The 16,911-nt window shown below is 43.9% G+C and overlaps 1 protein-coding gene across 7 annotated transcripts in view; it reads right to left on the reverse strand.

Annotated features, from left to right (window-relative positions):
• Positions 1-16,911, reverse strand: part of XYLB (xylulokinase) — a 122,858-nt gene that overhangs the window by 94,328 nt on the left and 11,619 nt on the right. For all 7 annotated transcript variants that reach the window (XM_081834408.1, XM_081834404.1, XM_081834407.1 and 4 more), the window contains 3 exons: positions 16,677-16,805; positions 14,360-14,425; positions 9,278-9,350 (listed from right to left, as the gene is read on the reverse strand). In XM_081834408.1, coding sequence (XP_081690534.1) covers positions 9,278-9,350; positions 14,360-14,425; positions 16,677-16,805 — 268 coding nt within the window. The remainder of the gene's footprint in view (positions 1-9,277; positions 9,351-14,359; positions 14,426-16,676; positions 16,806-16,911) is intronic.

Consider the following 16,911-nt stretch of genomic DNA (forward strand, 5'->3'; position numbering starts at 1 on the left):
ACCACTATGAGCTGAATAAAGAGCATGAAATCACTTTGCGACTCTGAGTATATTTCATAAGTTATTCTCTCTCTCCCTCTCTCTCTCTCTTGTCTCACCCAGCTATTGGCAAGCCTTTCCTTTTAGGTGTTTCTTTGTTCTGATCTCTTCCAAGGTGTAGAGGGAAAGCTAGCAGGACTGTGATTCCCTGAGGCTTATTTCCATCCCACTCTCATCTCTTTCTCTCCCTCTCTCTTTATAAATAGAGAGGCACTAAATCTGCTCTTCTTCTGGGACCCTGCCAGTTCTCCAGTTGCTACTGGAGGAAGAAGACATTGAAGCATGCTGCCAATTGGCATGAGGCTGAACTGGCTCCCTTGCTGCGGACCAGGAAGCAATTAGTGGGCTGGCATCGTTCCATGGGCACTCGCTTTAGTTGAAAACCAGGACTTGAAGAACACACGGTTATGAACACTGCTCAGACCAGAGAGGTGCCACAGAGGTACCAGTTATTTCACAGAAGCTATACTCTCGCATCTGAGCCTGTTGTTGTTGTTTAGTCGTTTAGTCATGTCCAACTCTTTGTGACACCATGGACCAGAGCACGCCAGGCACTCCTGTCTTCCACCGCCTCCCGCAGTTTGGTCAAACTCATGTTGGTAGCTTCGAGAACACTATCCAACCATCTCGTCCTCTGTCATCCCCTTCTCCTTGTGCCCTCCATCTTTCCCAACATCAGGGTCTTTTCCAGGGATTCTTCTCTTCTCATGAGGTGGCCAAAGTATTAGAGCCTCAGCTTCAGGATCTGTCCTTCCAGTGAGCACTCAGGGCTGATTTCCTTAAGGATGGATAGGTTTGTTCTTCTTGCAGTCCATGGGACTCTCAAGAGTCTCCTCCAGCACCAGAATTCAAAAGCATCAATTCTTCGGCAATCAGCCTTCTTTATGGTCCAGCTCTCACTTCCATACATCACTACTGGGAAAACCATAGCTTTAACTATACGGACCTGAGCCTAGGCCACTCCAGTTTAGTGAAAAACATCCAACATTTAAAATCTGTTATCTAACATCACCTAAAAGATACCAAGTGCAGCACACAGTTTAAAATCAACAAGGCCGGACTTTAGGCTTGCATGATCTTCTTTATGCACTAGTACCCTGATATCCACCAACAGGAAACAAGTACGATACATCGCCTGGTCCTACTCACATCCATCCAGCAGTCTGATGCCAAAAACTATTCATCTCTCTTGCCTTCTCCTTCAAAACTATTAATGGCCTTGCGTTTTCTTTCTTTAACTCTTTGGGCTTATTTCCAGATCCCATTCTTGAATTTCCAACCCTCAATTCTTTTTCTTTTTTTAAAGGTAAGTTTAAATGGTAACAGAAGGGGAAACATGCAGACAATATTCTATCTATGCCGTTTCAGTTGCTCAGATGGAAGTCAAGTATTCCTGTGTTCTAGCTACTGAATGCAAAAGGGAAGCAACTGGAAAGCTCGTTACATATTGAAAATCAAAATTATTTCACCCATTAGAAAACTTTGTAAACATATTCAACTACTCATGCTTAGGTTTTGTTGCTCAGTGTACCCTTCCCCCTACAAAATAATTATATGGGTATGAACCAGACACATATTCTGTTCAATTTAGGTTGCTGCTGTTGTTTCCATTTCTATTTGGTGGTGGGGCGGGGTTAATTTTTTAAAAAAACACTGTAAAGATTTGCCATTTGCATAAAGGCCAAGAATTGACAGATTAATGTATTCAATGAGCAACTGCAGTTTTAAAGCAACATATGGCGATTTTCAGATGAAATCCCTGACTTTTCTGAACCCTGAGAAACATTTAATCAGAACTCTCTTGTGCCACTTTGCAAAAGGGCAAGATAGCTCCAATCTTTAAACTCCATCTGTGCATGATTCTCTAATCTCCTCTGTACAAAGCACATCGTCTAAACCAACGAAACCAGTAAAACCAGTCCACTAATGCTTGCATTGCAGACCTAAGATTATTTATTCAGTATGCCCAGTAATTTAATACATCTCAACAGTGCTTGTAACCCCATGAACTATACAGCTAGCTGGATGGTAAACTAAACCATCAGCCAAAGAAAATTAGGTTCCGTCATCTGGATTGCAAAACTATCTGTAGATCAACTTTCCCAGCCTCTTCATCCAGAATTAATGACTTCTAATAACGATGACTGTCCAGTAAATCATGACCCATTAACACACTTTGGTATGTATTGTCAGTGTTTTCAGCCCAGAGAATGAGAAAGGCGATGCACTCTGTGTCGGGCTACTATTGAGGTTGGTCTGGATGTGGCTACTCCTTTTCTGTGGAACTGTACTTTCCAGAAACAATTGAAGACATTTTTGTTCTTTTCCCGCTAGTGCTAGGTTGAAAAGGTGTTCATTTTGTGTTATGTGTAAATCTATACGGCTGCTATTGCAGCTGTTCTTAAGGATGCTTCTGTAAATTGCTTTGGGAGATATACGTGGAAAGCGATTCACAAATTAAATAGCAACAGCACAGGAGATACCTTTTATTGGACCAATGTTTGTTAATAAGCATTTTATATTGTAAACCGCCTTGTTTTCTTCAGATGAAGCTGGGCAAAGAAATACTAATAGTAATAGTAATAGTAATTACTACTACAGCTTGCAAAGTGCTACCAGGTTGCAACCTGGAGAGTATATATTTCCATATCCCAATAAAAAAAATGAAGCAACTGTGGCTGCTACATCATATTCCCACCCCCATACACACACCCCAGTCTTGCAACCCTGACATATAAGGCCCTACACAGCTCAGCACCAGGTTATTTGGGAGACTACCATATCCTTTAGATCAGGGGTCAGCAACCTTTTTCAGCGTGGGCCGGTCCACCGTCCCTCAGACCATATGGTGGGCCGGACTATATTTTGAAAAAAAAAAAAAATGAACAAATTCCTATGTCCCACAAATAACCCAGAGATGCATTTTAAATAAAAGGACACATTCTACTCATGTAAAAACACGCTGATTCCTGGACCGTCCGTGGGCCAGATTGAGAAGACGATTGGGCCGCATCCGGCCCACAGGCCTTAGGTTGCCTACCCTGCTTTAGATACCCAATAGATTGCTGTGGTCTGCAGAAGAGCTTCTCCTGCAAGTGCCAAAAATCTCAGAATTTTATTTTACATCAACTCAGAGCAGGGCTTTTAGTGTGGCTGCTCCAGTTCTGTTGAATAACTTTCCTGTCAAGATATGCCTGGCGTCCACTATCTGAACTTTCCGGAAACTACTGAAGACTTTTTTTTTGTTCTGAAAGGCTTTTTCCCCCCAGCTGGGTAAATGGGACTTTGTCATGATGGGATTTTACAGGAAACTGTTTAAATTATTGTGATTATTATGATTATTATTATTGTCAGTCCTCTTTGATCCCAAGTTGGAGGAACATCCGGGTTGAACTGCATTTTAAAAAATCGAAAGAACTTGAGCACAAGGTTATCTTGCTTACGGAAAGCAATGAGACCACATCTCGGTGGGACTATACCCACGGAGTATGGAAGCTTGCTTGTGCCCATTCAGAAAGGACTGGTGAGGACTTTGCCCACACATTGTTCTGTTTTACAATCTGCTGTTATCTATACAGAGCGATATTGCTTGAGAGAGACAGGAAGATAAAGAAAGAGACATTCATTAAGCAGCAATGTAAAGAACGGTGCTGCCCCATAGATCCACATCAAGTGAATTCAATCACTTACAGTTCTTTGGTCTACTACTCTGAATAGATACAAAACTAGCAATGAAGAGCAGTGCGCGCTCTCTCAGGTCGTGGTTCAATGACAAATGCAAAGAGGCGGCAATGCTTAGATGAAAAGTGGGGTCAATACGGGGATGAATAGAAAGGCTCACTAAGTGGTTACAGCAGCTCACTTCAAAGCTCAAAGTGGCCAAGCAACACAACTGACATTTTTTGGGGAATATACAAACGTTGGCACAGTATTAACTAGGTACGCAAAAACATCTTTCCTAAATGCACAAAGAAGTTCAAGGCTGACAAAGAAATCATCCTCATTTGTCCTTTATGCTACAAAGATTGACGCTACACGGCTCTTTTCTCTGGAATTGCCATCCTCTCAAGATTGTATTGCCCTCCTGGGTTTTCTTCCAGATCAGATCAGATTTCTGGCAATTTTTGTCCTAAAATGCTATTGCAGCTCCAGCCTCTCTAGTGCGAACAAAGTAATGTTAAGGCCCTCGTGCCTTTACACCCTTCCTCTTTGCAGGCTCTGGCCATTTTATTACTTCCTGTTGATACTGGCTGAGGAATCAGTAAGTAACCTTTGAACAATCTTTCTTATGATTGCCCCATGTCAGTTTCTATTCCTGCAGGGGACAATGGGAGTCTTTAATTACAGTCGTACCTTGGCTTTCGAGCAGCTTAGTTCACAAACAACTCAGACCTCGAATGTCGCTGTTAGGTGTGTGTGGTTGCTCAAGAGCGAACAGGCAAGACCCCCACTGGTCTCTTCAAGGCTTTATTATTGGTGTTGTGTATTGAAGTTCTCACCCTGGCCACCAGGAGTATCATGTATATAGTTTTCACTCAGGTCCACGTCAGTTACTTTAGGAAGGAAACCCTGGGTTGTTGTTGCTACAATGTTGACAGCCGGTTGCCTATAAAAGCAGGCTTTGCTGTTCAGTTCTGTTCCAGCTTACAAATAAAGAGCTGCTTTGAAGAATTGCTGTGTCGTCTGATATGTTCACCCACAACTTAACACTGGCGACGAAGGTGGGATTGATGGACATCATAGCACAGCCAGACGCGGCCATCCTCTGAAATGAGCTGAATCACGGAGCTGAAACACTGAGCGAAATCATGGAGCAGAACCAATTCAGAGCTGACCGTTCTGACTAGAGCACTGTGTTCCATCCATCGCCTCCACGTCGGCATCGGAACCATGGCTTCACTCGTGCCTCTACCACCATTTGCCCCAGCCTCTGAATCATGGGACTCCTACCTCGCTCGGTTCGACTGCTACCTCCAAGCATATGAGCTGACAAGAGGGTCTGTAGAGCAGAGGCAGGGCCTCTTCCTCAGCCTTTGTGGCCCCGAAGTGTTCATGATGGCCCGAGCTTTGGTTGCACCTCTAGCAGCCCAGGCAGAGCCGTGGGACACGATTCAAGAGAAGCGCTGCAACCACTATGCGCCAAAGCCATCCAAGATTGCTGCCCGCCATGCATTCTACCACCGGAACCAGGCAGAGGGGGAGTCAATTAACAACTACACCACCGCCCTCCGACAAGCTGCAATGCACTGTGAGTTCTGAGACTTAGATGATGCCCTGATGGATCGAATTGTCTGTTGGGTCCGGGACATCTGTCTGCAACGGCATCTCCTTGCCAAGCCAGACCTCACACTGCAGAAAGCCATTGAGGAGGCCGTGGCCTCAGAAGCTGCTGAACTCTCCATCCAGGAAATCTGCAAGGCCAGTAGCCCGTATTTAAAAGACTATGTTCACTGGACAAACTGTACATGTAAAGCTGTATGGTGAATAGGGTCAATTACTATGCTTATGTGCCTTACTGAAACCAATAAGGGTATTGCTGTATGTAATGGAACCACTGTGATTGTAACTAATGCCTTATCTCGGTGGGGAGGGGTGTTATGTATTGAAGTTCTCACCCTGGCTACCAGGAGTATCATGTATATAGTTTTCACTCAGGTCCACGTCAGTTACTTTAGGCGGGAAACCCTGGGTTGTTGTTGCTACAATGTTGACAGCCGGTTGCCTATAAAAGCAGGCCGGCTGAGCTGTTTGCTGTTCAGTTTTGTTCCAGCTTACAAATAAAGAGCTGCTTTGAAGAATCGCTGTGTCGTCTGATATGTTCACCCACAACTTAACAACCGGTACAAAAACATTCACAGCACAGAACATCTCAATTCCATGTCTTGCTCAGTCACTAGCAGAATCTGGGAGTGGGCGGTCCTTAAACTTTCCCCAGCAGAGTAGTCTTTAGACCCCCATCCTACGCCTCCCCTCTCTGCGAGTAAACCGACTGCGCAGAGAGGGCGTGGGCAGAGGGGGACCTGCCTCCCCCCCCCGCTTTGTTCATGCTTGGTGCTGTGGCCCTCCCTTGCATCATCCGAGCCCTGCACCCCTTCCCCAATGGAGGCGTGGCTTCCCTCCTCCGCAGAGGAAGCGCTGCTTCTCACAATCTTTGGAGGCTCCCTGTAACCCAACTGCCCTTCCACCTCTCGCCTCTGAGCTGATGGCAGTTCCCTGACAGTCGCAAACCTGGAAGTAGGTGTTCCCGTTTGCGAACTTTGCCTCGGAAGCCGAACGTCCGGCGCGGCTTGGTTTCCGAACATTTCGGAAGTTGAACGGACTTCCAGAACGCATTATGTTCGAAAACCAAGGTAAGACTGTACTGGCTTCATCTTATTATCCCCTCTCCAATAAAAAAATAAAAAAAATCTCTTAACAATTTGAAAAACAAAGGAAAGAGGAAGAAATTTATCAAGGCCAGAGGCAAACCCAGCTGCCTCAAGAAAGCCTCAGTCCAGCTGCTGAGAGGATGAGGAACCTAGGGAAAGAAATTGTTCAGTCTGTTTTCTACAATTTGGCATTCCTGAACCTGCTTAAGATCAAAACACAACTATCAGTCGGATTACAGACTTCTCCAGATTCTACAGAATCAGTCCCCCAAACTGCATATATTCTACATTTAAAATGCAGATAAAACGCATATTTTAGGGGTGGAGGAATTGTGTTGCAAGATGTTTATTTTATTGAAAGAGTGCAAACGAAATGTGTGCAATTTAAACAGTTTTTTGTGTGCTTTCTTTCAGAAAGTGTGCAAAAAATGGAATGGAACCCAGACTTTATGAATGGGTGCAAGCAAGACTAACACAGAATAGACTTCGGATGCTCCATCCATCCTTAGAGAGGCACCAGGCATGGAGGCTGGTCTTCTGCGCCATTGCCCCATTGCTTTGGCTATTGGTAAATGTAAGTATTTTCATTCTGTGTTCTGCTGCTTAAGTGCAAGAAAGCATTTGCAACTTAAATTATTAGAAATAGGCTATTAGCACAGTAGAAAAAGAGCTGGTTTGGGACACGAAGAGCTAGGTCAAATAACTACTCCATGGATTTTATGACTTATGCAAGTCACTATCTACGAAAGTAAGACGTCTCTGTGGTGAGAGTGAAATTTAGGCATCTCCATGGTGCGAGCAGAATGGCTGTTTTCAAAAGTTTTAGTGTTTTATCACTTGTAAAGGGTGATACATCAAATGACACATTTAAGTTGTTTAGTCTCAAGTTTCTCGTTTAAAAACAAAACCCCACACAGTATAAATGGAAATCATTTGTCATTCCAATATAGTTTTTGGCACATTTTAAAAAATCAATCAACAAAGTGCAAAACATTTTACAGGAAGAGATTTGTGCCTCCTGGAACTGGAACATCATCCTAGATTTGCTTTTCTGACACACACACACTTTCTGATGGAGCTTATTGGATTATTATTTTTAAGGATCTGTTCTACTGGAGGGCTAAACAACTGGACTGAGTATCTTTATAGCCTGTACAACCCAAATATTATAAACCAAGGAGAAATGAAGAAGGGGATCATTATTCAAACAATGTGTTGTCTCTGAAGAAAAACATGAGGAAGACCATGCAAAATGCAAGTCGCTGAGGGCCAGTTACATGTTATATCCATATGAAGGCTGCTTCATATGGCTCCATATGGCACAGGTCGCCGTGCCCATTTGTTTGCAGCTGCATGCTACATCGGCAGACGCAATCGTCTGCCAATTTTTTAAGAGTTCAGGAGAACACCAGGGGATGGAACGCTCCCTTCCCTTCAATTACTTTCCACCATTCTCCTCTCTTGTGCAATACCTTGAACCATGGTTAACTATTCTACTGGTCGCAGTGTGAACCATGGTTAATGCTATCCATGATTCACACCGAGCAAACTCTACTTTAGAGGAAGTCTGGCTTGCATTAAACACAGATAACTTTGGTGTCACAGTCACTCTAAGAAGGGAAGTGTGGAGAGGATAGAAAGGAGCAAGGATGAGGAACCTTTATTCTGTGAACTGCCCTGATATCTTATGATGAAGGGCGGTTGTGGCATTTGCCTCCTAGGTGGGTCATAAGGAAAGGGTTAAATGAGTGTGAAGTGATTGGCCAGTGGGAACTCAAGGGGAGGAGTTAGAGTTGTGTGAAAGTCAGTTGAGAGTTGGGAGTTGGAGAAGGAAGAGGGAGGATAAGTCTGTGGGTTGGTGGAGTTGTGTTGTGAGAGAGTGAGAGAAACTGATAGGAGGAGTCAGATAGACAGTTGGGATAATCAGTTAGCTGTTATTAGGAAAGGTATAAGCCGGTATAGGAACTAAGCTTAAGAAACTGACAAGAAAAATTATCTGAAACCATAAACTTGTTCAGGCTTATAAAATAAACTTGCTTATTTGATTTAATGCTAACAACTGTCTGGACTCTGTGTGTACCCGAGAGAAACGGGTTGGTGGCACAGGGATCAATAGACCATCAAACGTCCGGGGACCCTGTGTGATCTCCACGGCGGTATATAACATCGGCATAGCAACCCCCACTTTTTAAAAGAGATGTTGAGCTTTTTTTAGGAAGGCAGCCCTGTTCAGGGAAGTTTTTAATCTTTGTTGGAAGCCGCCCAGAGTGGCTGGGGAAACTCAGCCAGATGGGCGGGGTACAAATAATAAATTATTATTATTATTATTATTATTATTATTATTATTATGTCACCCAAAGTTGTTGGGCTTTTTGGGGAACAGCACCAAAACTTCCTTAGCTGGCTTAGCCCATGATGCCCTGCACCCCACCTCGTGGTTAAATAATAATAACCTTTGGCTCTCCAGATAATGCTGGACTCTCTTCATTCCCAGCCAGCATGGCCAATAGTCAAGGATGATGGGAACTGGAGTCCAACAATATGCAGAAGATCACACGCTCCCTACTTCTGATCTAGACAGTCTCCGAGCAAGATAGGCTTTCCCAAGGCTATCCAATTGATGACTGAGCAGGAAGTAAATCCTAGGCTCCCAATTTCAAATCTGATGTTTGATCTGCTTTACCAGAAGCACTATTGCTCTATTCATGCCGTATTTCTGGTATTAAAACTTTTTATTGAAAACTTCTTTCATTCACAAGGAAATAGGTGAGCCTGCTGGTCCATTTATTCACTCCCAGTGGTCAGGAGAGACCTTTTGACTCAGGTTGAGGACATTAAACGGCCAACAAATAAGCCTAGAAGTCACTTACCGTCACTGTAATCAATGGGAGCATAAGCCCCTAGGAAAAGGGAGGCTGCAAAGCTGCTGACCAAAGAGATCCTCTGGAAAAGAAAAGGGAAATGAGAAAGTGGATGCAAAATACATTCGTTTTGATTTACAAACAGATCAAGGGCTCATTCCAATTTTTTAAAAAAAGCATTTTTAAAGTTCCACTTTCAATGGAAGAGTTAGACAGATACTAAAAAAAGTCTTCTTGACCAGTAGGGCTTATGGGTGCTGAACTTCCCAAAGAGTGGCTTTGGCCCAAGTATACAAGGGCAACAGGGTTCTGGGAGTCACCTCTGCAGATATACTAGGGGGGCAAAACAACAAAATGCAAGTAGGGTGAAAAATCAGGATTTATCCTCCAAAACATAACAAATTCAGGGAAGGCAGATCAAAGCTCAATAAAGCATACACTTTGCCTGCAGGTGGTCTAAGGGGTCAACTCTTGGTATTTCCAGTAAAAGCAAAGAGGTAGCGAGTAGCCTAGGAGACCTCTCTCTGACCAGAAACCTGAAGATGGTGCCAAACTATGCTGAATAGCAGCCTGAGCAAGTACAGTGGTGCCTCGCAAGACGAAATGAATCCGTTCCGCGAGGCTCTTCGTCTTGCGGTTTTTCCGTCTTGCGAAGCACGGCTATTAGCGGCTTAGCGGCTATTAGCGGCTTAGCGGCTATTAACGGCTTAGCGGCTTTAAGAAAAAGGAAACAAACTCGCAAGAACTCGCAAAACGTTTCATCTTGCAAAGCAAGCCCATAGGGAAATTCATCTTGCGGAACATCTAAAAAAACGGAAAACTCTTTCGTCTTGTGCGTTTTTTGTATTGCGAGGCATTCGTCTTGCGAGGTACCACTGTATAAGGCAGCTTCTTCATTTCCTTATACAGTGGTACCTCGGGATGCGAACGGGATCCATTCCGGAGCCCCGTTCGCATACTGAACAGAACGTAAGACACGACAGCGCGTCTGCGCAGGTCGCGTTTCGCCGCTTCCGCACATGCACGTGACGTCATTTTGACTGTCTGCGCATGCGCGAGTGGCGAAACCCAGAAGTAACGCGCTCCGTTACTTCCAGGTCGCCGCGGAGCGCAACCTGAAAGCGCTCAATCTGAAGCGTGTTTATCCCGAGGTATGACTGTATACAGTATACCATATAGATCATGGGTAGGCAAACTAAGGCCCAGGGGTCGGATCCAGCCCAATCACCTTCTAAATCCGGCCCGCCCACGGTCCGGAAATCAGCATGTTTTTACATGAGTAGAATGTGTCCTTTTATTTAAAATGCATCTCTGGGTTATTTATCGGGCCTGCCTGGTGTTTTTACATGAGTAGAATGTGTGCTTTTATTTAAAATGCATCTCTGGGTTATTTGTGGGGCATAGGAATTTGTTCATATTTATTTCCCCAAAAATATAGTCCGGCCCCCCACAAGGACAGAGGACCAGCCCCCTGCTGAAAAAGTTTGCTGACCCCTGATATAGATACTGAACCCTGTTGGGCACAGCTGTAGGCCAAAGGTGGATGCAAAGGCACCAACTTTTGTTCTGCACTTGCAAGGAATCAGTCCTTCAGTTTCGCAGCATCTGCACTTTGGTTTTACTGTTTTCAGCGCCTGCCAAAGCCTCTCCTGCTCCAGCATGCCTGCCCACACGTGTAATTGTGACATGTATTTTAATATGCAACTTTATTTTATAATGTATATTTTAAAAACTGATTATTTTGTTTTTTGGGGGGGAAACATCGGCTACCTAACTAACATCTGATTTCACTGGTAATTTTAATGAATATTTTATGCAGACTGCTTAGACAGTTTGATGATTAAGCAGCATAAAAAGTCTCCTGTGCATTTATCAACTGTACTTTTCTGCCGTATGAAGCTTAACAGTTATGGAAATACCCAGGCCTTTAGCCTTTTAAAGCCGGGGGGGGTGTTATTATGGCTCTTATTATGATTTCATTATTGATGCTCCGTAAAATGTTTTATATGTTATACACCACTGTAATGGTTCTAGGGGTTGCTCGTGCATAAGTTGCTGCCACTCTTGGCTTGGTTGCCTGGTTGAACCCTTTCTGTCTGGACAGCCCTTCACTTCGTGGCTGTCTCAGTCGCTGGCAGAATCCGTCAGTGGGCGTTTCTTAAACTTCTTCCAGCAAAGAAGTTCTTTGACGCCAAGTCTCGTCCTACTCTCCCTGCGCAGAAGTCTTCTGCACAGGGAGGGTGTGGGCAGCGGAGTACCCGTGCTCTCCCCACTGGTCTCCGGTGAAGAGTCCTGGAGCCTTCTCTCCGATTCCCCCATCTGCCCCCCTTCACCCCTGGTGTTACGCTGATTTCCTTCCCCAGCAGATGGGCTGCCTCTCTCCCTGCTGGGACCCTCTCCAGCATCGCTCTGGAGCCTTCCCTCCGCCTCTGGCTCCGATGGCAGTTCCCTGACAACCACCCTGGGATCTTTTGATGAAGGACAGTATATCGATCAAATAAATAACTTGTGAATATCAGGTGAATTCTTAACTTGTTAGGATACACAGTTAGCATCCCTAAGTTTGGGTGCAATCCTTCCAGCACCCAGTAAAAAATAAAATAAAAATATTTGTTTGGACAAGCATTTAAAATTGCTGCGAGTTGATTTTATTGACTACATTCATTGCATAATTATTATTATTATTTTTAAAAAAGTACAGTAGGTTATGCTTATTATTATTATTATTTTTAAAAAAGTACAGTAGGTTATGCTTAAAATTCTACAAGGCAGGCTTAGGCAGTATGTGGACCGAGAACTCCCAGAAGTGCAAGCTGGATTTTGAAGAGGCAAAGGAACCAGAGACCAAATTGCAAACATGTGCTGGATTATGGAGAAAGAGAGTTCCAGAGAAACATCTACTTCTGCTTCATTGGCTATGCAAAAGCATTTGACTGTGTCGACCACAGCAAACTATGGCAAGTCTTAAAGAAATGGGAGTGCCTGATCACCTCATCTGTCTCCTGAGAAATCTCTATGTGGAAAAGGAAGCTACAGTTAGAACTGGATATGGAATAACTGATTGGTTCAAAATCGGGAAAGGATTACGACAAGGCTGTATATTGTCTCCCTGCTTATTTAACTTATATGCAGAATTCATCATGCGAAAGGTTGGACTGGATGAATCCCAAGCAGGAATTAAGATTGCCGGAAGAAATATCAACAACCTCAGATATGCTGATGACACAACCTTGATGGCAGAAAGTGAGGTGGAATTAAAGAGCCTTTTAATGAGAGTGAAAGAGGAGAGAACAGAATATGGTCTGAAGCTCAACATCAAGAAAACTAAGATCATGGCCACTGGGCCCATCACCTCCTGGCAAATAGAAGGGGAAGAAATGGAGACAGTAAGAGATTTTACTTTCTTTGGTTCCATGATCACTGCAGATGGTGACAGCAGTCACGAAATTAAAAGACGCCTGCTTCTTGGGAGAAAAGCAATGACACCAATTGGTATGGTTGGCCAATTGGTGTCAAAAAAGGATAGGACCTTTTTTATGTATGCTACTACAGCAGCAAGAATTCTACTGGCAAAGTATTGGAAGATGCAAGAACTACCTACTCTGGAAGAATGGCAGACAAAGGTGATTGACTTTATGGGACTGGCAGAGATGACCGGCAGAATCCGCGACCAGGGGAAAGAGACAGTGGAAGAAGACTGGAAGAAATTTAAAATGTATCTTAAAAACTGTTGTAAAATTGAGGAGTGTTAAGATGTCAAGGGGTAAGAAACAGAGAATTACAGCTGTAACTAAAAAATTAAAGAAAATTTAATGAAAGGGAACTAAAGGGATTAATGGATTAAAGGGTTGCTAAAAAAAAAAAATTGTAAAATAAGGATGCAGCGAAAGGGAGGTATGGGGAAGTCGGAGGAAAGAAGGTATATGAAAATAAGATTGTGAAATTATATGTGTTTGTTTTTGATTTGGTTTGTTTGTATAATGTGTCATGTTTGACTTTTTGTTTATGTGTTTTTTTAAAAAAAAATCTGAATAAAAAATATTTTTTTAAAAAAAGACAAACCTAGACAGCATCTTAAAAAGCAGAGACATCACCTTGCCAACTAAGGTCCGTATAGTTAAAGCTATGGTTTTCCCAGTAGTGATGTATGGAAGTGAGAGCTGGACCATCAAGAAGGCTGATCGCCGAAGAATTGATGCTTTTGAATTATGGTGCTGGAGGAGACTCTTGAGAGTCCCATGGACTGCAAGAAGATCAAACCGATCCATTCTGAAGGAAATCAGCCCTGAGTGCTCACTGGAAGGACAGCTCCTGAAGCTGAGGCTCCAATACTTTGGCCACCTCATGAGAAGAGAAGACTCCCTGGAAAAGACCCTGATGTTGGGAAAGATGGAGGGCACAAGGAGAAGGGGACGACAGAGGACGAGATGGCTGGACAGTGTTCTTGAAGCTACCAGCATGAGTCTGACCAAACTGCGGGAGGCAGTGGAAGACAGGAGTGCCTGGCGTGCTCTGGTCCATGGGGTCATGAAGAGTCGGACACGACTAAACGACTAAACAACAACAACAACAAATGCCACCTTTACTCCAAAGAGCTCAAGGTGACATACATGATCTCCCTATTTTATCATCACAACAACCCTGTGAGGTAGCTTAGGTTGCATAATTAGCCCAAGGTTAGCAAGTGAGCTTCATAGCTGAGTAGGGATTTGACAGTGGAAGACAGGAATACCTGGCGTGCTCTGGTCCATGGAGTCACAAAGAGTCGGACATGACTAAACAACTAAACAACAACAACAATGGATTGTACACAACTTTGAATGCGTAAAAAAGAATGAAGCATGGTATAAAAATGTTTTAAGTATATGGATTGGTAGACAGAAAGCCATGCATTGCCCATTTTCAACAAAATGGTTGGGGCTGAAGCCAAAACTTCCAGGATGTACATTTTCCATTTAGTGAGAATTTGTTTGTTTACCTGTTGCCTTATTTATGCTAGTACAATTTGCGCAACTAAGTTCCTCTCCAAAATATCTAGGCAAAACAAAAATCAGCTCCAATTTCCAATAAGTGAACTGAAGATTAGCCCACCTCTGTGTGTGTGTAGACCTCGGGGTTCTGGCTGTAAATCTTCGCTATCTGGTTTCCTGTAAAACGCTGCAAAAGACAGGCCAATGCTTAGGAACACAAACTGTAAATTGAGTCAATAACCATTAACTCGGCATAATGAGTTCAGGACGCTGCACTTTGGGTATTTAATTTGTCTGACGCATGATGGAAGTTGTTTTTCGGTTGCAATAGGCACAAAACAGACTATTATGCATCGGCTCATTATGATAATTCTGCTCGCCTTTCGAAAAAGCAGAAGAAAAATGAAAACTGCAGCAAGAGAATTCCTGGCCACAATTTACATTCCAGAAATGATGCATCAACGGAATGTGTAGTGCTGGTTGGCTAGGAAGACTCCCATTGCGATCCAGGAATCGCCTCAAGTTCTTAACTGGTTAAAGTCATTCAGTCTGTACAACTCAGCGAGGAGACTGGTTAGATCCACACTAGCTTCAAATTAAAGTTGATGAGGATCTTGTTGAAACCAGCTTACCATATTTATCCATGTATAACACGCCCCCTATTTGGGGGGTCTAAAAACTGAGAAAATGGGGGGAGATTGCCCAGAGTTGTTGAGCTTTTTTGGGGGGGGGGGTTACCTAAATACGCTCACCCGCCAGACAAACGCTCCCACCAGACCAACAGTTCTGATCGTACACAACGCAGAAACAACCAATCATCAGACCGCTCGCCACCGACAGCTTAAAATCACTCGTCCAATTGCCACGGCAGCAACCAATCAGCCGCAGCCATTGCCACAGCCACCAATCAGCCGCACTGTCGCCACTGACAATCTTCTGCTTGAGGCAGCAAAAAATTCCCCGCCGCCCCTGCACTTTTCGTGTGTAAGACACCCCCAATTTTTTTACATTGTTTCAATGTAAAAAAATCTAGTATTGTACCACTGTATAAGTGGTTACATAAGCTTCAGGTTACATACGCTTCAGGTTACAGACTCTGCTAACCAAGAAATAGTACCTTGGGTTAAGAAATTTGCTTCAGGATAAGAACAGAAATCGTGCTCCGGTGGCGCGGCAGCAGCGGGAGGCCCCATTAGCTAAAGTGGTGCTTCAGGTTAAGAACAGTTTCAGGTCAAGAACGGACCTCCAGAACAAATTAAGTTCTTAACCCAAGGTACCACTGTACACGGAAAAGTACAGTACAGTGGTACCTCAGCTTACGTATTTAATTCATTCCAGAGGTCTGTTCTTAACCCGAAACCATTCTTAACCTGAGGTGTGCTTTCAATAATGGGGCCTCCCGCTGCCCCCGCCGCCGCGCGATTTCTGTTCTCATCCTAGGGCAAAGTTCTCAACCCAAGGTACTACTTCCGGGTTAGCTGAGTTTGTAACCCGAAGTGTTTGTAACCCGAAGCATTTGTAACCCGAGGTACCACTGTACTTCTCAACTGGAGGTCTTAACATCAGCATAGAAAACTGGGGAACCTGTGGAGAACCTCCAGCTCATGCACCTTTCTTGACACCCGCCCCCCCCCCCCAAGAGGTCCAAGATCAGTAGGGGTGGGACTAAGTTGCTTCAGGAGCACATTTCAGGAATGCACTAGCAAAGCAGGACCCTGCAGAGAGCAGGATTGAAGCTTCTGCTCATCGATTGATGAACAGAGAGTAGATGACGTAGATCATTCTCTCCACCCCTGTAGAACAACTCTGACAGGTAGACAGAACTACCCACCTGTCAGTCACCTGCTATCATTGTAGCATCAGATGGCTGTCAGGTGGGGAACTAGGCCCACCTGTCAAAGTTGGCCCAATCTGACTAATGAGGCCAAAATGGTTTTTCACCCCTCAATAGGAGGTATGCATTCCCCTTTAGAGAAGAGAGCGTAATCATGATTCCCCTAACTGTAACTGTTATCTGAATTAGAAAAATATTTCTTTCATTAATTTTTTAGCCTGCTATTCCTCCAAGGAGCTCAACGCAACAGTCTCCCCAGCCCATTTTATCCTAACAGCAAAATAATTTAAAGACTTTGTTCAGCCAAAGACCATATTCATGGGTGTATGAGCAGGAGAGAAGATACAAGAAGTGGGAATTATTATTATTATTATTATTATTATTATTATTATTATTATTTATTATTTGTACCCCGCCCATCTGGCTGGGTTTCCCCAGCCACTCTGGGCGGCTTCCACAGAAACCAAAAATACACTAAAATATCACATATTAAAATCTTGTGCCCTTAGCATTTGGCGCACACAAAAACCTCTTGGAACGACTTGTTCTCACTTCCAAGAACAGCCTTAAAAGCCGAACTTTAGTCTCGCTTCTCAGCTCTCACCTCGTAGGCTCGTGAACCGGTGACCTCAGCAAGTTTCTGACCCCCTCCAACAGCTTTTTCCAGAGAGCAGCACTGGGCAGTTGTGCTAGAATCCATCCAAACAGGGCTGTTGCTGACAGAAAAGCAAGACTATCGGGGATGAGGGGAAAAAAACAACGTCAGAAAAGTGGTCAGTGCCAAACCAGCAAGCTGGTTTAGGAACAACTGCACATATCTATTTTGCATACCAACGACG

This window comes from Podarcis erhardii (genome assembly GCF_964252035.2).
Source record: "Podarcis erhardii genome assembly, chromosome: 12".
In the NCBI taxonomy this organism is placed as follows: Eukaryota; Metazoa; Chordata; class Lepidosauria; order Squamata; family Lacertidae; genus Podarcis; species Podarcis erhardii.